The 22,860-nt window shown below is 42.8% G+C and overlaps 2 protein-coding genes across 5 annotated transcripts in view; both read right to left on the bottom strand.

Annotated features, from left to right (window-relative positions):
• Nucleotides 1-13,464: 13,464 nt before the first annotated feature.
• Nucleotides 13,465-19,396, bottom strand: COX18 (cytochrome c oxidase assembly factor COX18). The gene is made up of 6 exons (XM_075501323.1): nucleotides 19,088-19,396; nucleotides 17,660-17,760; nucleotides 16,764-16,927; nucleotides 15,764-15,876; nucleotides 14,580-14,687; nucleotides 13,465-13,789 (listed from the first exon to the last, which is right to left on the bottom strand). Exons 1-6 carry the CDS (start codon nucleotides 19,379-19,381, stop codon nucleotides 13,616-13,618), a joined length of 954 nt encoding a protein of 317 aa, XP_075357438.1. The 5' UTR covers nucleotides 19,382-19,396; the 3' UTR covers nucleotides 13,465-13,615.
• Nucleotides 19,397-19,866: 470 nt separating this feature from the next.
• The window catches only part of ANKRD17 (ankyrin repeat domain 17), a 98,406-nt gene continuing 95,412 nt past the window's right edge, over nucleotides 19,867-22,860 (bottom strand). For 3 of the 4 annotated variants that reach the window (XM_075501324.1, XM_075501327.1, XM_075501326.1), the window contains one exon: nucleotides 19,868-22,004. In XM_075501324.1, the coding sequence (XP_075357439.1) occupies nucleotides 21,945-22,004 (60 nt within the window). In that variant the 3' untranslated portion in view covers nucleotides 19,868-21,944. Of the gene's footprint in view, nucleotides 22,005-22,860 lie in introns of all 4 variants that reach the window. The other variant, XM_075501325.1, reaches the window with a different exon arrangement.

Below are 22,860 nucleotides of genomic sequence, written 5' to 3' on the forward strand. Positions count from 1 at the left end.
CTCCATCATTCTGTTAATATGTGACATACATTAAACAGCAGAGGGACCTTTTTGAATCACCTCCAGCACAAACCATTTGGATAACTTCCGAGTACGCTGTTGAACCGAAACGAGCTCCCCAGCATTTAATATTCCATCACTTGCATATTGGTTTGCTCCAGGAGTATAGAATTACATGTTACTTCTTTTTGTGCAAATGTTTGCCAATCCCCAGAAGCATGTTGGCTTTTTGTAAAAACATTAACTGTCCATCTTAAAACTTGGAAATGAATATTATTTGTCTCCCATTTTCCCGGGGCTTCAAATCATATTCATTTAAACTGATCCAGGTCAAACGATTTTTTCTCCAAGCGATTTATCACATAACCTGTAAACAAGCTAAGACATGTATAAACAGATAATAAGATAATGTACTTTAGTGTATTTTATCATGCTATGCAGGAAAAAATAATAATGAGAAAACAAATATTGGGGATTAGTTTGAAGGAAAAAATACTTAAGTGAAATGGCTCAAACCACAATGCTCAGAATTCAGAGGAAAAGGTTTGGTGAGTTCTAGTAGTTTCTTTACATTTACACCAGTCTACGTGGTCCGTAGCCTCCCCCTATCAGTACTATGTGGAAGGAACAGAATTTAACTGCTTCAGCGAGATGACAATGGTCTTAATTCACCAGTCTAAGTATGAAATTAGATGAAAATCATAGGCTTAAATTCCAGTTCTCGGTCATTGCGGTTGATAATGCTGCAGATTTCTTTGCTATTTTCTACCATGGAACTAAGTAAAAGCAGAGACATCATTTTTATTATCATTTTATCTACTCCTGGTCAAAACCACAGAACACGGAACAATTTGGTCAATGACAAATCTGCCCAAGTAACTGTAGCTGGGAGGGACAGTCAGGGAGAGCATGCTTTCCAAGTTTAAGTACCTGACCCTGCACATGGCAGCAAATTATTATCCGTCATCTTGCAAGGAGACCCAGAGAAGCATCCTCCCACTGCCAGAGGGGACCCTCATTTCCCCAGACAAGGGAAGCAGTGGGCAAAAAAGAGCCATTTGGGCTCTGTGGCTAGCTATCAGCCTCATCCAGAAGCCCAATCCCTATAAATAAAGCAGCAGCAGTCTCTCCTGAAGGACTCTTACCTTTTTTCTTTGAAACAAAAGTAGGGGATTATAGTAAATAAAGCAGGTTAAAAAGTGTTATTTACTGTTACTTCTATTGCCAAGTTAATTAAGGCATTCAAATAATGAACTGGCAGTTAGACAAATGAGTCTACGAAGCTCAACTCTTTAAATAACAGAACATACGGATGTGTGCACTCACCTTAACCTGCACTCAAGTTAGGCACCTAACTTACACAGGATTCTTTAAAAATCCCTACCCAAACCAAAAGCCCACGGCACCATGGGCTAATTGTGTGCTCCAAAAATTGATCGAAAACATCATGGCGACAGTGATGAAGAGCACCGATCCCTTATTACAAACTCACTTTGCCGATTTACATGTGTTCAAAAGTTTCTGGCAGGTTAACTGGGTAGCTTCAGGCTTCCAGCACGTAGTGTCTTTCTGTGACTAACTTTTTGCTAGATCTAGTATCATCCATGCTCCCACAGCTGGCATAACGCTGGCAAGAAAAAGCCCCCACGTCAGCATAAACTCCATGTTTGTGCCCTCTAATTTGACACAAATGCAATTGCGTGGTCCAGCTTGATCTAGACGATGCTTGTACTGCTGAGACATGCAGCAATGTCTAGTTGTAATGTTATGAAATCATGGCCTAAACTAGTCCTAAATCTACAAAATGGGGGGGGGGGGAGAATGAAAAAAGGGATTAAGGACATTCTCTCTGCCAGTTTTTATGTGGTGCAAATTCCCCATTGGCCTGTTCCCCTCTCTTTTAAGATAATACTAACTTGTGATCCCTCAAACTTTAAAAATAGATCAACAACCCTCACTTATGAGAACAGCAGCTGCTGTTACTCTTAGCGCTATGCTGAACTTCAAAGGAACGAGGAGTATTTTATGTACCGTTAGAAATAAGTTGGACTACCTGTATTTAATTGATCCAACAATAACAAGTGAAAAAAGAAAGAGGAGTTCTCCTGCCAGCTGGCCACATGGCTGCATGAACGGATGGCTTTGCAGAGACAGCTACGCGGGAAGAGGGATTGTCCCCACACCTGCCCGTTTCCATTTGGCATCCTCAGCCCACAAAGAGGGAGCAGCTAGCAAGTCCATTATTTTAAAGATCAGCAGTCTTAAACACTGGGTTACTTCAAAGGGACACGGCAACGAGGTGGAAAAGCAGTGTACACTGCAAGGGATGGGCTGATTAAGTTCTGAAACAGCATCAAGATGAAAGACAGGGGAAGAAAAACGTTGTGATCTGAGGACTGCCTGCTTGCCCTAGATTTTAGAACCCCGACAGCCCAACAGCTAACGACGTGAACTGCAGCTTGAGCACCCCCGTGTGTACAGCAGCATATTCAAAAATACTTGAGCACTTTTTTCTTTCCAGAAACCATGGAACTGAAGTGCCAAAAATGACACTTTGCCCTTGAAAAAATTCTCGCACTTCAAGGAATCCACCCTAGTAACTCAGCTTTGCATTAAGAATTTGGGTTCCCCACTAAAACAACCACAAAGAACAACCAGGTGGACTGGCAAAGTATCAAATGCCCTGGCAGACAACAGCTCTCCCCACTAGCACCCCGTAAACGGTGTCATGTTATACTGACATTTGCATCTTGAATGCGACATTGACCAACTCATCTTTCTTACAGTATTTCAAGCTAAGAAGCAGAGGGAAGTTAAGAAGGAAACTCTCTCCTCCTTTCTAAAAATCTCAAATCTTTTCTTACTAGCGGGTTTTGGTAATTTACTTACAATTCCTTTGTTTTTAGTAAAGCCAGAATGGGAAACATGCAGAATATGTGAAAAAACAGTTAAGCCAAACAGAGCTATAGATCACATTACTTAAATAATATGGCACCATCCAGAAAGAATACTATACAGACTTTTTCAAGATCCTTCAGTTTTGTTTCTCAGAAAACAGAGCAATGGCTTTTCTGATTTCTCCTCCAGAAATCCACCTCCGCTTGCTCATTTGCAGAGAGCACACCCTCTAACGTGACACGACCGCGTGCAAGGTCGCTCACTCAGAAGGTTAGCATAAAGGATCGAGCAGATGCCTTACTGGGACTGCTTCCTTTCCACAGCTGACAAGCTCCTTTGGCCTGAGACAGTGTTACGTATTTCTCTGCTCCATCCTTGTCTCATCAACATGGACTGAAAACACAAGAATTACGTTACCATAAGCATACATCATAAGAAGGGAAACAGCAAAGCTCTGATGCTCTTCACTAGAAACAGCACCAAACATCAAGACAAGGATTTTGGTACCGACAATATATTTTAACAGAGTAATTACCATGGCTGAGAAAGGAGGTAAGCTTTTGGGCACACAGCATTTTTTCCAGGTCAAAACTCTTAAAGCTAACAAGCATCGCAGCCCTATTTTCCAAGTTTAGGCTCTATTTTTAAGACAGAGAACAAAACATATGACCTGTAAAAACTTATGCTTTTAAATATCATTTATCCTAAACTGAGAAGGTGAAAATGGGTCCTTTTTCTACTACCTCTCATTTTTACCCTATGTCCTCTTGACTTGCCTTTGCAGAATTATCTTGTGTGTTGCATTAGTATTAATGAATACTTCGCAACGGCTTGGAAAATTTCCATGCATGCTCTGGATTATGGCTTTGGAACAGAAAAGCAATACAGACACTGAGGGCTCCAACTTCCACTCCATACGGGATCTGTGCCAGAATATTTCAGCAATCGTGAGTTCTGATAGAACAGAACCCATTCAGGGAACTTGTTCTTGGTTGAATATGACTTGACTGATTTCAGTTCCTCGAGTTTAGTGTCCCTCCTAGGTAGCTGCATTATTTCAACAACCTTCTTCCAAACTCAGGTTTCACCTAAAATAATACTCTAAGAAATCCACCTCCAAATACGTTCATTGGAGGAACCTTATTCTCTTTTAACGTGCGCTGGCAGACCTTGGGTGCGATTTTATAAGGTAAGCAGAATTACAAGGGTGTAAAACGAACATGAATAAACAGAGAACCAAGCATTTAGATTAACAGACTACCGCACCCACATATTGCTAAAACAGGACTGAAAATTTGCTCGTACGGTCGACACAATCAAACTGACTGGCAAAGTTCATGCGGAAGTTTTATGCAAGTGAAAACTTCCACCTCTCTACAAATTCCCACACTCATCTACGGTGCACAATTTGCTCAGACCTGAAATGGACTATTTGCGATAGAGAAAACAGTTCACAAAAATCACAGACAAAGGCTAGGAATAAGCTGGCTTGAGTTCAGCACAGCAATCTTTCTGCCGCAAATGGGTTCACGGGGATTTCAGAAATAAACAAGAAACAGTCAAACGGTACCTGATATATCAAGTTAATTGTTACAAAGCATTTAATATAAATGCTTATCACAGCTGACAGTGGAGTCCAACATTTAAATTGGTGCCTGACAAATATTTGCTGGGGGAGCCATTACACGTGCCTTTCCCATGACAAGGATCTGCTAGCTCTTCAGCATACGCATGATTATCTACATATAGGAATATATATTTATTAAAAGATATAGTGTACATGTATCTATATGTATGTAACTCTACTCTGTTTCTCTTAATGCATGTATGCCACATATTGCTTGCTCCAGCAGAGACGTAATACCAAAGAGAACAAAGATGCGTCTTCCTCCAAACCCAAGGGCGACTCCAATCTTAGAAAGCAGCAGACTTTCAAATGCACCAAAAAGGGCAGAAAATCTAACAAAGCCAACTGCACGTACTGAACGTTCGGTGTCCTGACAGAGCTGTTAACCCACACAAGATATTTTTCAGCGGTCGGTTTCAAGGCCCTCTTGATGCTTCCCAAAATCCCATGTTATTTTTTTACTACCAAAGAGACGTACCTGGTTCAAAGCCCTGCCCAGAAGCTTCAGCATGCCCTGTTCCCAAGTTGGAAACACAAACCCTTTTCAGACTAACCGTGCTAAGGAAGGCGAAGGGGACCTTTTCTTCTTGAGCTGCACGGAGTACCAGCTCCCCCTGCAGCCAGCTTCCCAGCCAAAAATGCACTCCAGCTTCGCACAAACTCTTTGCCAATACCTGCAGCTGAGACCAAGTGACAACACGACATTCAGAAAGATCTGTGACACCCTCTAAAAATCTAGAAACAATTTCCTACAGCTGATGCAACCCTGGAAAGGGCTTTATCATATCAATTCTGACCCCACGCCATGACCTCCTTACCTGTGGGTTTTGAGTTGGTAGGGATCCCTAGGTAAGATGCTTTTTGCTGCCTCGTTTAACTTGCAGTTTCACACACAGAAGGTTTTTTTGGCATAAGAGTATCCTGGCAGCATACAGATATAGCTGTATCATTGATGTTCTGAGATTCATAACCAGACAGTGACAACATCTCCGCAGGTAAACCAGACAAATCTGTACAAGCGCAGCTTCGTTAGTACCACGACATCTGCACTTCTTCTCCAGAATTGCTGTTCTCAGTCAGAAACCGTATCTCATCCCTATCTGTGAAGTTGCGGTTGTATGAGCACAGATGTATACAGCAGGCAGAATGTTGCAACATACTGTTAGCAACATCAATTAACGTCCTCATATGGAAAGCTGACTTCTGATACCCTTTCAAAAGCCTACACGTGTTTGCCAAGGTGCCAAAAAGCAACTGTAGGAGAAACAGGATTCTACAATGCCATCACACAACAACGGGCCAAGAGGCTAACCCAGGAAAACAGCGGCAAGATGAACACACAAGTAACAGAACTGGTAAGCACATGGTGCAATTAGTTCTCCTCAGTCTCACTAAGCTATCACCACAATTCAAATAAACGCTTCAAATTCTGTGCTAAAAATTTTGCTCCCAATTTTTTGTTCATTTAGTTTATGTCAAAGTGGTAACTTGGAATCTTTTAAAAACTTAAGGTAATTAATTCCTTACCTTTCATTTTAACAAAGAAAAAACTCTAAGTTGAACCCAGTATTTGCACAACACACAGAAGTCTAACTATTTTAACGTCATAGTGCTTTAAATTCAGTAACATTGCAGTTTTCAGGGTAAGGAGGATATACTCGTAACAAAACTTAAAGAATCCACATGCACATCTCCATATTAATCTACACAATTATTAAAGTGCTCCTATTCAAGACAAAAAAAAGAGAAAAATAGGCATTTATAAATTAAAGGGGGAAAAGGAGGATCAAAGACATATGGATAACTCATGATTAACTAATGCTAATTTAAAGGCCTAGCAAAAAAGCTAGGAGAAAGTTTCCTATAAAAAGGAGCATTCTCCTGTTTCTTCTCCCTAAGCAGAGATGAATTCTAGGGAATTTATGCAAAACGCAGTTACCAGTTTTGGATTTCATTTCTCTTCCTAGTTAAAGAATAACATCCTGACAGGTATACGAGCACAGCTTATCACTGTTTTCAGATATGCTTCAAGATACTGTTGGGAAGCACAGTTAATAGACTTCTGGGAGAAAGGGACAGAGATTATGGAACAAGCAAGCAAGCTACAGAATAAAATGTTACGTTCAGTCTTGCAGTGCCACACGGCTATGCCTCACCCTGAACGTGTCATGTCTTGGTATTAATAAACCATTAAGTGCTACGGGCTCACTTCTGCTCTTAGCCTGTTATCCCTTTAAACAACCGGTGCCTGCAAAGCAAGGTTGCCTACTTGTGATTTACTGATCTACACGAGAAGCTCAGGGGTTTTTTTAGGTCTGTCAGCATATAGCCCTTACAGCTACAGAGAAGCATTAGTACCAATTAATACAGAACGAGAAACAAACTGCATGGAAGAACATGATTTTGTTTGTCTCATGATGTTGACACACAAATCATGGCTTTCTTTAAGGAACTAAGCATGATTATTCAGCACTCAGGATCAGAGTTACTTTTAACTCAAACAAAAAGAACTTGGAGAAAGTGCACTCTTTTCTTTCCAAAACACAGCGGTAATACTTTCTTACTTGAGTTCAAGTTGCTGCGCTGCCACTGCTTTTAATCTGAAAATTATCAGCAAACATAAAACTGTGTTCTTAAAATCACAGAACTGTGGAGAAAGGCTAAAAGAAAGAGGGGGGGGTATACATGTCTGTCTGAAGATATATATGCTGTCTCAACCAAAAAAAAAAAAAATTTTGCCGCTTTCCAGCCTTGTCGTCTCTTGCTTACTAAGGGCTTGCGGTGTCAGCTCCCAGACAAGGCTGAGGTATGGCTGAGGCATGTGGGTTTCTTCAGCCCTGGGTGGAACACTTACTTCCTGTCTCATAGTTTACTTTACAATTTGTGCCGTCTTTTTTCCTCAACAGCTTTCAGACAGTTTTGTGGCTGAAATCCATGAATATTCTTTCGTGCCTGGAATGTTATTCAATAATGCCTTTTTCCAGATTTTTCATCCAGTATGGTAGAGTAGAAACAGTTACTGAATTTTACTTATTTCTGCTACTGTTTAAAGGTCAGCTTAATGTTCTCAAGAGATTCCTGGGGTTTATGGTACTTATTTCTACTTTTTGGGTGTTTTTTCGGCAATGCCAGGAAAAACAATTTAGAAATCCCAGTGCTCCTGATTGTACTGAAAGTATTTAAAGAATTTGTGGAGCAGCATCTACTGACTGAGGTTCAGAAACTATACATAAATCAGAAGCTTGTTTTTACTTTCCTGAAAACTTATTGTTAGGGAGTATTTTGACAGATACCATTAAATTAATCAAATTTAGACAGTTTTGAGATCCGAGTCACTGTCTACTCCAGCGATAAACTGAAGCGTTAAGACACTTCTTCCACCGGCACACTACAAAATGAGTTTTATATATATATATTTATATATATAAAGCGCCTATTGCCATATTGATAATGAGTTACAGCAGCTACTGCAACGCAAGGGTGTAGCTAGACGTGAGGAACTGCGGTCTGCATTTAGGACTGAAGCATCATGCCAACTTGCATTATGCCTGGACAACGGCTACACAATTCAGAAATAAGAATACTAGTAAAAGCTACCAGTGCTTTTTTTTTTAATGGGAAAATTACAACTTACGTTCTGTAATTATCACCGTTTCTATCTGTTCCACCAACAAAAACATCCTGAGTTACTCCAATCTGCTGCCTTATGCCAGGCAGCAAAAAGAACACTACTGTCCAGAATATCCTCCTTAAGAAGTTATTTTTCTCAGCGCTCCCTTTCGTGACAAATTCCCTATGTACCACCATATTCAGGGGTTGAAGGGAGTGAAAAAGATTAAAAAAACCCAAAAGGTTCCTTTTATCCCCTTTCTTCCCCCTCTATTTGAGGGACATCTACAAAATAAGTCTTACACGAAATAGCTAACATTTCTGACAAAGCTAAAGCAGTGGTACTGCACAAATGTTAAATGTCTGAGTAAACAGAAGATGCTGAAAATGCCTGGATTCTCTCATGTTCGCCTATGGAAAACGGGAACCGGCAAAGGGGAACAGTTCCCTCGTGCGTGTTCGGTAACGATAAAACAAGTCTTCCTTATGTTTAGAGCAGGGTATTTCAGAAAATAACCGTATGAATTGTCAACTTGTCACCGTATCAGAATTTTCCATTTAACCAACAGAGTTCTGAAAAAAACATATAATTTCAGCTTCCCCCGCCCAGTATACAGGTGCACCTCTTATTTTGCATATACAGAACACTGAACTGCAATAAAAGCTAGAAACTTTACCTTGAATGCGGCTAAATTTGATAAGACAGGATTGTATCACCTTGGTATCTGGAACAGCCGAAACAAGATACGTGGTACAGTTTATTTGCTCCCGGGAAGCTTACAGACCTGCAGACAACCAAAACTCAGAGCCCTGTGAAATTTATCTCTGGGATCCACTTCACTCAAACTAGCACCTTCTCTGAGACACTTCTCAAAAGAAATAAAATTACTCTCATAGTATCTCTTAAACTAGAAGTACAATTGCTTTCCCGCATTGCCAAAGAAATCCAAATTCTTATCTTTACAACAGGTATGTTACAACTAAACACTCCTTCCTGATATTTTGAAGGAACATAATACTCTTTATAAAATTCTTTGTGTTAAGTCAGTTGAATGACCCAGGAGCTGCGCTATGCTCTCCACAGTGACATAACACGGTTCCTCTGTTACGTTCCGTGTTTCTGAAGAATAGCAGTTTCATTTGTGATAGTATCTAGCTCATGAAAAAGATGATCAACGCTTGTATGCCTTGCACCTATTTTACCAGATGTTGGCCAAATTGAGACTCCTTGGCCAAAGTACTCCAGAACGGTGTTTTTTTAAAAGCCAACTGGTGAAAGGTTAAATGGTTTCACCTTGTATCTACTTTTTAAAAATGATATATAAATTAATGAGTTGGCTTTTTTTCTTTTCAGTTTTAATCTGAACAGTCTGGATTTTGTTGACCTCATATCCTTACTACAACACACATTTCTTTTCCAACACAGAAACCATAGTAAACATAGTAAACATAGCAAACATAGTAAACACCAGAGGATGTTTAAACTCCTTTCCAGAGAGGAAGGATAATAATGTCACCACCATAAAATAGCTTCAGTCTTCCTGGACTGCTACCACGTAGGTGGGGGATCAAGGATGTACAAGTGAGACAAACAAAATTTCCATGCCAGCCTCATCTCTCAGACTCTGACTACTTACCCAAGAAGCAAGGACAAAAACCAGTCCATTAATATTTTCCAAACTCGTAAGTTCAGCCCAACAAATGCAAATATTTTCTAAATGTGATTAAGTGTTCTTGGCAATTTAACTGATGGAGTAAATGAGACAAAACCCATCACAGAGAGCACCAGAACTGGTCAGAATCAGCACACAGAATTCTAACTTGCAAAGCCACGAGCGTGGCACGAGTCACCAGCTTTCCAGGCCAAAATTGTCACAAATGGCTACAGCTCTACCCAAATTGTGTCCCGTCATCCTCCCCAGTGCCTCTAGCAGCACCCAGAAACAGGTACTTCAGAGGAAAGTGCACAAAACAAGTAAAACGCAAGTGTGGAGTAACTCACCTCCTGAGCACTTGCCTATTAATCCTTATCGTTTTAGTTTGGGTTTAGTTTAGTAGATTTTTGTTAGATCTGAAAACAAAACATTCCAGACCTTTTTTACCCTTACATTAACTCTAAATACATTTATCTGTGGCCAGTGCCCATTAAATCTAACACCTTACAGTCCTTTTGTATACACTTTTGAGTTTTTATTAACTTTGATTGTTTTGCAGTGTATTTATCAACTGCTAAACGTAGCATGTGAACACTGGGGGGGGGGACGGGACGGGACGGACACCACCTACCTCACTAATCCTGCCATGCTATTTGAGATGACAAAGAATTCAAAGTCACTCTTTCTGTAAGTCTGTGAGCAACATCAAGAGTACTGTATCTCACTGAGCTTCGCTGCCTCGTTTTTCCATGCAGCCAGACCTGGTATCAACATTGTGAAGCGAGTCATTCTACCACACTAAAGACAAAACACAAGTTCAAATACCAGCACTCCAAGTCTTGCACATGCACCTCCTCAATATAACCACCAACCTATTTTCCTGTATTTCAAGAATTGCATACGTGTTTGCAAATGAGATTCCAACCTCGAACTGAAACCTCATAAGGGAAGGATATGTCTTTTGGGGAAAGAGACCTTATTACAGAGTAGCAAGCTGGCCATTAGTCTTAAGGAAACAGTAATCAACATTGAGCAACAGTTAGAATTAAGAACTACATCTTTTAGAACAGCACAACTTAAAATTTCAATTGGTGCTCCTCTGTAAAAGTTAAGGAAATTAATGCAGTATATTATTCAACAAACTCTATATAAAAGTGGAAGAAAATGTGCGAGCCAGTGATCCGTAAGAAGAAATAGGTAAATAAAAGGATCGCTGAGCCCCTGATGTGACATGAGGCTATGTTCAGTCTGCCGCTTCTTAGGATGGGATGCTGCTAAAATTCAGCATTACCTGCGCAGGAACAGCCAACTGCATCCTCGTCTTGGCCTACAGAGTAACTGGCCATACACCATCCGTAATACTGAGCATGCTCCCTGTTGTAAGCTTGAACAAGTGTTTTTAGAGAATTTGTGATATTTCTCCACATAAGACACTAATATAATCACAGAACCATGTAGCCGGAAAGGGAATTCTGGAGGTCTCTAGTCCAACCCCCTGCGCAGTGCAGGGCCCGTTAAAGCAGGTTCCTCAGCGCCTAGTCCAGCTGGCATTTCAAGTACGTCTGATGACGCAGATACCACAATTCCTCCAGAAAACCAGGTGTTGGACCATCCTCAAGGTAAAAATCATGTTTTTACATCAATTCTGAAACGTTTCGTCTTCCAGCTTGTCCCTGTTGCCTTTCATCCTTCCTCTATGCACTTCCAAGCTGAGTTTGGCTCCATCTCTTTGCCACCTCCCACTAACTGCTTACAGACAGCGATAAATGTCCCCTATCTCTTTGCACGGTCATCTCTGCAGGGACTAAACAAAAATCCAGTATTCTCAGCATGTGACGGGCTCCAGCCTCCTGACCATCTCAGCAGCCCTCCGCTGGATCCGCTCCAGTACATTAATGTGTTGTACTGGGGAGCCCAGAACTGGACGGAGCATCCAGATGCAGCCCCAAGAACTGCCAGGGAGGAATAACTTCCCTTCACCTGCTGGCTGCTTTCTCGCCGATACTGCCCCGTAGACAGTTGCTCCCCTCCTACAACCAGGCACCTCAGGAAAACGCAGGATTTCACTTTCACCTCATCACCTTACCAGGCCATTGCCAGGACCCGGCTCTTCAACAAAACACTGCCAAATCAGGATACCAACCTGCTTTATCCTGCCACCAGCGGACTACGGAATTCTACAGGAAGAAGCCAAGCTCAACTGCCACTGCTGTGCAATCCTGTGCAAAACGGGTAGACTGCAGTCTGAAAAACCATATGGCAATACTAAATTCAAATAGAATGCAGTAAGAAAATACCATTTATATTAGTTTTTTTACGCTTCTGAAGCAAGCGCGAGAGAATATACCATGCATTCCCCTAGCAAAAATACATCCACTAAAAGACAATTTGAAGTGTGGTATCAGGACTGAAAATTAGGAACACTGAGTTTCAAACAACATTCTTCAAAAAACATCCCTGCCCTATCTACACACCCAACCTTGATCAACTGCTTCAACCTCCTCTTTTGCTCAGGGGTCAGGGTGACAGGAAACAAACTAACAAAAGAAATAAATAAAAGACTACAGATTCTTTCCACCACAACAAAGGCACATGACCGTTGGCTTGTTACTGTTGCCTATGTCTGCCTGGTATTCCACCTGCTTCTCCCTTTCCCAGTGCTAAACAGTTTTCCCTAATGACAAAAAAAACCCCAGTTATTTTAAAAATCACTTCCTATTATCAAAGATTAACGAGCACTAACTTCACCAGTTAAAATGTGAATCGTCCTCACTCTGCACTATGACAACCATCTGAGAGAGCAAAGAATACAAGCAACACTTTGCTCTCTATCCCGATTTCTGCTTCTTGAAGAAAAAAAACAGATGACCTTTTACGAGACCAGACTTGCACAGACTTCTGTGCAAAGGGGCATTTGCGTGCAAAAGTTTCACAACAATGTATGTCTGCTGACCTAAGATGTATGCAGAGCAAGGCGAGATGTGAATCTGAATAGGAAGGGCCTACATATAATGACACTGATGTTTACATGACAAAAATACCAAACACAGGTCCTTTAAGACCTAAAATATTTGCACGTGACCTTTAAGACTTACATTAAAAAAGAGATTTGATATACAGTTGAACAAAGTATTTGGTTTCCTATCATCATTCATTCTTTCTCAAGGTGCTGCTTGCCTCATGTTAGTATATACGGACAGACTGCTGTCACTCCACAGCTGATCACCAGAAATGATGATCAGAAAGAAACTTGTCCTCCTAACCCCAAATCTAACACACAAGAGACCGACAACAACCCAGTTGACTTTGCACTTACAGGAAATCAGCTATCAGAACTGTCATGAAGACTATCACGTGAACCACCTGCATATCAAACGACTGTAGCCGATTACCAATCGGTCTGCACCAGTGCCTTAATGAAATAAACCGCTGACTACAGCATCGGTCCATCTAGCCTTTTCCCTCACCCCGGAACTTGGTGTTCGCTAGCGCACAGGTCCCATCAGCTTCGCTACAAGAAGGCAGCCTAGATGAGTCACAGTTTTATTTAATATTCATCTGCACAATTCCTTACAACAATTCAGGAGACAAACCTGTATTACTGGACTATTCCAATTGCAAAACAATCACCCTTGAAAGAAAGCTTCCCAATAAACATACATTTGTGCTGAACAATCATTCTTTATGGCCAGACAGCTTTATTTGGAAAATAAATATAATTCCAGCTGCAACATTTTACAGTAAATAAGTACATCTCAATAACACAGCACTACTTAATTACCCATGCAATGTTTGTGGGACAGCTCTTCTGACAGTTCAAATGATATCATTTCTTAAAACCGTATTTGGTAGTCAAGGCAGACACAATATCCCTGTAAGGAGTATCCGAGTCATTTTTGGTCCTTGGTATGCAACACAGTCGACGAAAGGTTGGAGAACGCAGCAACAGGTTGTGCAAGAGTCCCATGAAGCTCGAGGACAGCCAATACAACGCCATGGACTGCAACGAGACAAATACCGAGTTCAGCCGCCCCAGATGCAATGAGAACACTACAATTTGAGGCAGCTCTTCACGAGCCACAACCACTGGCTACTCCCAGCCATCAAGAAAAACAACTCGCCTAAACGCACTCAATAACAATAATGGCTTCCATTTCAAATCTATTTTTCACCCTTTCTCAGCTCTTCCGGGAAAAAAAGGGTCATCTACACTGAAGTTTGACAACAGTTCATAAATTAATTCATATTAAAACTTGCTTAAACATCTGTATCTCAGACTGTAAGTCGGTGAGCCAAACAACTAGATGGTTTGTTTTTGCGAAACACTACAAAAACATTCAGAAGTAGAACACCTGGTAAAAATGACACGTGTTTTAAGAAGATAGTGGAAATTTTCATAATCTAAGAACTATGCTGTTTTCCTCTTAGAGTAAACACACGCTTTGCAAACCTTTGTCTATATGTCCTTATATAAAGTTTTCCTCTCATTTTTGAGATCGCAAAAAGGATGCTAACCAGCTCTGAATGCCCTTCCAAGCCCTAGTTTGCAAAAACGATGTTTAGAAACAATAAGTTTGCAGATTCTTCCCTCTTGGACATAAATATTCCAAATGAGTTAAGAATTTCAATGTATACATAGACAAAACACGTTATTTGTTTCAGTAGAAAGTATGGTCTATTAAATACACCAGGCATTTGGGCTGCTCTTTACGCAGTAGGAACACTTATGTGCTCCACATCGTGACTAGAGTCACAGGTTAACAGACTCACCATTAAGACTCTGTACTTACAGAGGGGACTGTTGCAGCAACAGGGATCATTACTACTGACACCACTCGAAAGAAATTTGTAGCAAGCTTCTGGAACCTGGAAACCTCCATTTTTTGCGAAGCAAAGATCTGAAAGGGGAGAAACCCACAGTGATAAACAAGTTCTTTTTGAAACAACGGTAGTTGTTCGTTCATTTTAATGAGAAAAAAGGCAACAGTGGCATTCCCTGTAACCTAGCACTCTTGTTCGCCTATTACTTTCATTTTGCATCCTCCATTTCAATTAACGTACTGGCACCATCTTTCATTTAACTTGTCTGATGTTTTACATGTTCAGTCTTTTGTAGAAAATACTGTACCAACCTAGCAGAGTACCTGACAATCGTTGCAAGGTAACATAACTTTACATAGTCACTTTCGCACATCTACAAGTTCCAAGGCCTCATCCTGAAGCACAGCCCTCTGAGAAAAGGCTGCCAAGAGGAAAGAGACCAAAACCGGCTGATAGATAACTGAACGGATGCACAATCACATCTACAGTCACAGATTGACTTTTTTCCTCTAAGACAGTCTCAGTCCATGTGACATAGAAGAAAATGGAATAAGAATGAAATCCAGATAGTTAGAGTTTGATAAGAACACCTAACAAAAAAATCAAGAAGAAAAATATTTCCATTAAATTACCCCCAAAAATGGGAAATGAAGATTTTTTTCTTTTTTCTGTTTCTGTTGATTAATCTCCCCAGCAATCTTAAAAAGTTCTGGATTTTTTCAGTTTATTAAGAACACATAGCATTGTTAGTTTTGACCACAAGGCAGTAAGAAATAATTGGGGAGGGGGCGGGGGCTGTAGAACAAACCAGAAAACCCCACATGTGCTTTTGGACGCTGAACACCCAGGAAGCTCATTAGGACATCATTCTAAGAGAAACTTCAGAGTCAAGACTGAATTTTACTGAGGCTCAAGTAAAGCCAATAAAGTGTCTGAGACATGTCACACCAGAATGTGTCATCCCTAAACAAGACACCCACGCATTCAAACGCACAGAACAATTGTTATTTTTCAGTTCTGCCCAATGCATTTAAAGCAGTGATAATCTGAAACTACCCTTACGTTACCATGTTTTTTAATTGGATAATATTGTCTCGCAATTCTATAAAAAGAATTATCCTTTTGCAATCATCCAATTTTTCCACCAACATACCTCCACTATCAGCAAATTCACGAGCCCAAGCAAAACTGGCAAAATCCACGTAGAATCTGGTGCCGTGAGGTCTGTAAACCACAACGCTCCGCCTGCTGAAAACTGTTCTTGAACTACACAAATAGTTGAAAGAAAATACGGAATTAAGTACGATCTGCTACCTCAAACTCATCAGAACTGTACCATGGATTGCAATCAAATCATTCAAGTTTCTAGGTACATTTTATCTACGCAATAAATACTATTAAAGCAGAAATCTTTGGTTTAACAGATCACGTGTCAAGGCAGTCCGCTATCAATACAAGCAAAAAATGGTGGGAGATAGAAGCTGAGATTCAGCTTAGCTCATGGCAGCCACTGATTCAGGTAAACCTGTGACAAAAACTAGCTTGATCTCAACCACCATTTTACAAGCCAATGAGGAAAATATGCAATGCAGTAACCTACAGCGACTACATATTTTATGTTTTTGAAATAATTATATTTTTCTTAATAAGTATATAACTTGTTACATTTTTGTTTAGAAGAGCAAACTATAAACTGTTTTCTAAAAAATCAAAATATCTGCATTTTTCTATAAAAAGCCCCACACATTCACCTTGTCTATAGTACTTCATGTGAAACTTCACACTGAAGAAAAAAATACAGATTAATAGTGAACGTACTGTTACACAGGTAGCATTACTTGCTAAATATGCTTATCTTGTGAGCCAGAAAAATCCCAAGACAAACTGTTTTTTCTAGTAACCCTGTCTTCAGAAGATGACAAAAATAATTAAATGCTCAGGCAGCCTAACAAAATGTCTCACATTGTTCCTAGAGCTCAGACCCCAATACTGCTTCTAAAGAGGCATGCCATAAAGCTCACAACACTATTACAAATACTGAGAGTGTATAAGCAGAGATCAGTGATGCTCCGGATGCTTCCAACGAAGCGTCTGTAAAAACAGCAACTAAACAAAAAATGAGCGTTAAGAGCGCGTCTATTCAGATTCATCACCTTCCGAGTCCGTCGCACCAACACTGCAGTTGCGCAAAGCGAGGGACACGCAAACCCACATCGGAATCTGTACCCATACCAGTAAAGTGGCTTTGAAGGGATGGCAGTTGTCTCGAATGTACAGTTCTGTCATAATCCTTCGTAGGTTTTTCTTGAAGTGGAACCTTTTCGGAAAAAAAAAAAGTCCTCTCACAATACCTGTTACAGAGTAACTCCTCAAATTCTGAAACGCCAATTCTACAGGCTGTGCATGTGAAATTGGCTTCTTGAGGTGCAACGGGGAAACCTCAAAGTCGTTCTTCTTCAAACATGCCTCTCCCCTTTGCCCTCACAACTTTTAGCCCCATTGCTACAAGCAGCTTTTCACAACAAAATTTCCCATTGTCGCTGGCAGCTACCACCACCTTGTCTGACTTTTTATTTCACGGTGCTTTTTGTCTGAACCAGAGTATAACTTCCTCAATAGAGAGGCAATCAGCCAGTTTTGTGATCCCCAGTATCGCAGCTCAGTGCGATACTGGGGATCGGTACACTGCCACTGCACAGGGCACGGTACTACACTAACAAATGAACAGGACCACAGCCATTCAAGCCTCAAGTTCCAGCAATATTTAGAAACTTTAATAGCTAAGGAAACTTTAACCATAAGTAAAGACAACAAAAACAATCCTGGATTTGGGCTTGTAATCATAAGCCTATCCCAAGATCAGAGATTTAAAATGGATATACTCTGAAGGGCAATATAACAAACACAGATAAGTCGTAGCAGTGGTAAGAAAATCCAAGCTTTGGGCAACAGCAGAATCTTTCTGCAAGACTGTTGTTTGTAGGACTTCCCCTCCTGCTACCTCTCAGTCTGGGACGGGTGTATAAGGTATCTACAATCGCCATCTTACCTGGCCACCTTCTCAGACCAACCCAGTTGCTTTCCACGAACAGAAACTTCATAGCGAAGACGCTCAGCTAGTTTTTTAATCTCAGGCTGCAAATTTTCCAGCTAGCTAAAGAAAAGGAAAAATGTTTATGCATGGTTACAGGTAACAACCTCTTCCTCTCCCCACCTGATACTATACAGACATTAAAACCAATGGTGAAGGACAAGGCACACATCCGTGAACGTCTTTTATCTTTAAACAAAATGAACATGTAAAGATACTAGTGAGAAGTATTTGCACTAACAATCAAAAATACTATCTTACTACTAAATGAAATGAATACAGAATGAGATTTTGTATTTTGTTCTTAATAAGCACTTTTTTCTCTTCATTCAGGAACTGCGACCAGCTACCTTACTTAACAAAACAACCTTTAATGCCACTTCAAAAAGATTTAAAGCCCAGCAGGACACACATGTCATTGAAATCACTATCCTGAGGAATAAGAGACCCCCATTATGCAAGAGTACAATACGATATTCACTTTTGCCATCAAAAGGAAAGGCAAAAGGAACAAGCATTACTGCAAAAAGCAAAACAAAGAAAACCCCACGCCAGACACGCTGCAATAAAAGCATACAATTCTGCTCCTCCTGCAGTGACGCTCTGGAGGACGCCCCAGCAGCACACCTGCACTTGCCAGCCTGACCTTTACACAGGTGAAGAACAAAGATCCACCTGATTCCAACTCGCCCCTGAGTGCTGGCAGCTGTGAGGCACCACCCAAAATCCTCCTTGCTGGTCGAGAAACAGCACAGAAAAGGAGAAACACCCTACTTCGTACCACGGCACTGCACAGGCTCCTTCCCCTCTTCGGTAACGTCAACCCTTTTCCTCGTTTTGAGGAAAAGCAGGTGCCTCGAGGCTGCAGGAGGCCGCTTTCCTTCACGTTTTCACTGGAGCAGCTTTAGCAGGAGCTTTGGTCGAGTTAGTGCAGCAAGCCACAGAACGTACCCCGCGCTCTCACACGAACGCAGCTCCGTTTCCACGCAGTTCCCGTGAGGAAGCACGTTCCCACGTTTCAGCCTTAGTTAGGCGTTACGTGCCCGGGGAAGGCCCGCTGCAGGTTTCCGGCCGCAGGCAGCCTCCCACGAGCGGCGGAGCCCCCGCAGAGCCCCGTGACGGGGACGGCCGCGGCCGCACACCAGCGCTTCACGGGGGGGTACCCGCACCGCTCGCCACACGCTCCCGCCGCCTTTCCCGCAAAACGCCGCCCTCGCCAGGGGCTACCGCCCGCCTGCCGCAAAGCCCGCACGCGAGCCCGCCCAGAGCAGCCCGAGCCGCGCCGGCCGTGCCCCTCGGTCCCTCCCGCGCACAGCGAGGCCGCTCCGCGCCAGGGCGGCCACCGCGGGCTGCCCTCAGGAGACGGGGCCGGCGGCCGGAACCCACCTTGGCCAGGAGGCGGCTCTGGTGCGCGGCGAGCGGCAAGGTGACGGCGGTGCGGAGCACGGCGGCGCCGCACGCGATGGCGGCCCACCAGGGCAGCCCCGCGGCCGCCTGCAGCGCCACCAACCCGGCCTCCGCCCCGTGCACGGGCGCCGACTGCGCCAGCCACTCGTACCAGCCGCCGGGGCCGCCCGCCGCCGCCGCCGCCGCGACCGTTAACGGCCCGCTCCGCGCGCCAGCGGGGGCCGCGCGGCCCGGCCCCCAGCCCCGCGCGCACGCCCGCGCCAGCCGCCACATGGCTAACGGCCGCGGCGCGCGCCCCGCCCCCGCGCATGCGCCAGCTGCGCAGGCGGAGCGCGCCCTCCTGGCGCCATGGTGATTGCGGGCAGAAGGAAGGGCAGGGCCCTGAGGCCGTGGCGATCCCCGGCTCCTGCGCAGCAGCCGGGCTCCCGCGGGCACGGCCCCGCTGGCCCCGACCCGGCCCCGTGTCTGCTCCCCGCGCCCGCGGCACCCGGAGGCACAGAAGCCCCTTCGACCACCCGGGCTGCTGCGTGCGCCGCCGCCTTGGCGTCTCCTGCAGCCTCAAGCATCCGCCGCAGCCCCAGCACCAGTCTCTACACATGGCGTCGTTCCTTTTTCTTAAATAAAGACCACCTTCCCGGTCTCAGCAGAGTATGTTCCTTTTTTTTATTGGTCAAAGAAAAAGCATTACATTGGAAATGATTAAAAAAAAAAAAAAGTATCTGAGAAAAAAAAAATGTTCCAACCCCCCACCCCCCCCCCCATTTCCAGAACAAGGCTGATGGGACGAAGGCGGCATCCAGCCTACGCTCCCCCCGGCCACAGTCTGGTTTTTCAAGTCAACAAAATACAGGTAAGAAACTCTGTTCTTTTGACCCACGGAATTCATGGCTGTAATAAATACTGAGCACTCTTTCCAATAGGATTAGTTCAGAATAAGAATGCACATAATCCTAAATAGCACTGAAGCATTAAGCAAAAAATTCTCATGGAGGGCCAAAGGTGTTACAGAAGACTGGAAGGGCACTCTTCCCCAGCCCCAGTAAGGTGCTGAAATGGCGTTTCAATCATCTTCCATTGCAGTGCCTCCGTTCAGTATCCTTTTTGCTACAACCGGTTCTTTACACAATGTATTTCAGGTGATCAGACAGCTGGAAAAAGGAGCTTGTTTTTCTTTAGAGCATCACCTAAAGGCATGTATATATGGACATTGGTATGCACAAGTCTTCTGGACACCCCAGAAATATTACAATATTTAAAAGGCAGTAGGTTTCTTTGGACAAATGTTTTTTTTTCTTCTAGCTTTCAAAGGAGTACCATAATAAATACAAAATAGCACTTCTTAAACTCCAGCCTTAACCGCAGCCCATTTAACTCATCCAGGATATTTCTTCCCCAGATGATGTGTCTCAGGACAGTAACTTACAAGAGAAGGGTTGACTCCAAGTGACACGGCAAGGAAAAAACAAGCTTTCCTTCAGCCTTTCTCCACGCAGAATAACCAGCAACAGATCGCGCTGGCCCTCGTTTTATCCTGCACAAAACCACATTCGACCTGTAGATCTACGTTATACCATACGTACACAAACTGCACGGGGAGCCTGACTGGAGCTGTGGGTCACTGCTGACTGTGTCTTCCCTCACAGGACCCCTGAGCCTTAGCCTCCCGGTACCGCTGTTCACTCCGAGCAACTCTAAGTGAAGAAGGTGACAGTTCCTGACGATGACTATCAGGAAATTCTCACTTGGACTTTTCCAAATAAACCTTCACAGGGCAGTGACCCCATTTGGAGCAAGACACCGTCTACGAGAATAAAGCCACTTGTTCTGAAATCCTCCTTTGGAGACAGTTTTCATTAGTGAAGCTCTGCTAAAACCGCAAGTTAAGACTCTCATTCCTGAACTAACACACGCCAAGGACGTATGTTCTGAAATGACTTCTGTAGGCAAAGGAAGGAACCAGGGGAAGAGAAGCTCTGGGGGCACTCGTGGAACAGAACAGACCTTGCCGCATCAACCCAACTGTAAGAATAATTTTTAATAGATGCTGCAACGTGATACATTTACCCCGTTTACCGGGCAAGAAGGGGAGTTCAGTGTGGAGACAACTCTGAATGTGCCAAAAGGCTGTTTTCTCAGGCGCTTTTTGCTGAAAAGCCTTTCACGGAAGGAAAATGGAAACTCTTAGCATCTGGTTACAACTGATGTATGCCTTCTCAAAAAAATCCAACACACATTTGGGAAAAGCCCTCTGATAATGCCCGTTTTTTTTTTTTTTATCATGTACTTAAAATTACACAAGTAGAAAAGTTATGCTTATTAATAGTTTAATGTATGAAGGAAACATCCAGATTTCTGAATATGAAGGTACATATCTCACATTAATTTAAGTCTACATAAAGTAGAGCCTCTATACTGACATATTGAAATTTACTTTCTGCTTAGCCATTTGTTATGTAAACAATTGTACATTTATTTGCCATTCTAAAACTTCAGGATCAAGTTTACATAATTTTGCTAATTTTCTGTGTTTGCTCAGAAGCAGTTTACAGTACTAAAACCAACCAGCCAAAGAACAGCTTCAACAGAAAGTTATGTCAAAAAAAAAAAAAAAAAGGAAAGGAAAGAATAAAGGCTAACTAAGTTGAAACGTATGATGGTGGGGAATGGGCGGTCACAATGTTCACAGAAAAAGGTCAGTTAGTAAGTTCTTCTGCAAAAAGCCTACACACTTCAGTCAAGCACATCAGTAGAATGATCTGGGAGCACATAAACTGTTTCTGCCATTTGTGTTTTCCTCTGCAAAAAAGGAATCTCAAGGCTAGCAAGTTGATCCCACTCAGCCAAGTTGGTTCATATGCACACTGTTCATGTGAGGTGTCCAAGTTCCAGTCCACACCTGAAAGAGAAAGCTTCATTTAACACCACGCTTCGGGGCTGCTCGAAACAGTCCACAAATCAAAATTACACTGCAGCGCTTACGCTTTTCACTGCACCCAGGTGAAGCCCACCATCAGGCAACATGGCAACCAGTCATCAAACTACACTGAGTTCCTTTCAGCACTTGTTTGATCCTGCTGTACTTCAGGTGAGAAAAGAGGGAAATGGGGTTTTAGTCTTTCTGCCTGACCTTTTTCACCTCGGCCAAAGGGTCCATCTTCCTCTTCCTTTCTATGTAGCGCAAAACAATACTTTCACCCAGCCTGACTGCGTTACTTCATAGCAAAATCGAAGAGAGAAATCAACGCTATTTATGCCCACTAGTTCCTCCATCATAGCAACAATGATGTAATATGTATTTTATTGTTCCACGGGAAAAACATATCCCTTTAGACCCAAGGAAATAAGTACTCCCTCTAAACATGCCAGGTAAGCGGTCAAGGAGAATTAACAGGACTCTCTCTCTCTCTCTCTCTCTCTGTGCAAAATTATTTGCAAGGACAGCGCCTGGAGACCTCCAGCTTTCAGAGCACAAGACTATCCTTCCTCTTGACCTTAGGAAGTTAAGATGATCAAGAGCTTGATTTCCGGCACCCTGAATTATTTTCCCCCAATGCATACCAACACCCTCAGCTCTGGGGAAACCCAAGTATAACAGAGTAAAGCCTTCTTTGGGGGACAAAGTTTTCTCACTAAACCAGAAGTGGCCTCATAATGGTCATGAGCCACTTCAGAGCAAGACATGAACTGTGGCCAAACAACAGACCGCCTCCTCTTCTGCACACCTACCGTCTGCCAGAGCTGGGAGCCGCTGT

The sequence above is a fragment of the Mycteria americana genome, chromosome 4, assembly GCF_035582795.1.
Source record: "Mycteria americana isolate JAX WOST 10 ecotype Jacksonville Zoo and Gardens chromosome 4, USCA_MyAme_1.0, whole genome shotgun sequence".
Classification (NCBI taxonomy): Eukaryota; Metazoa; Chordata; class Aves; order Ciconiiformes; family Ciconiidae; genus Mycteria; species Mycteria americana.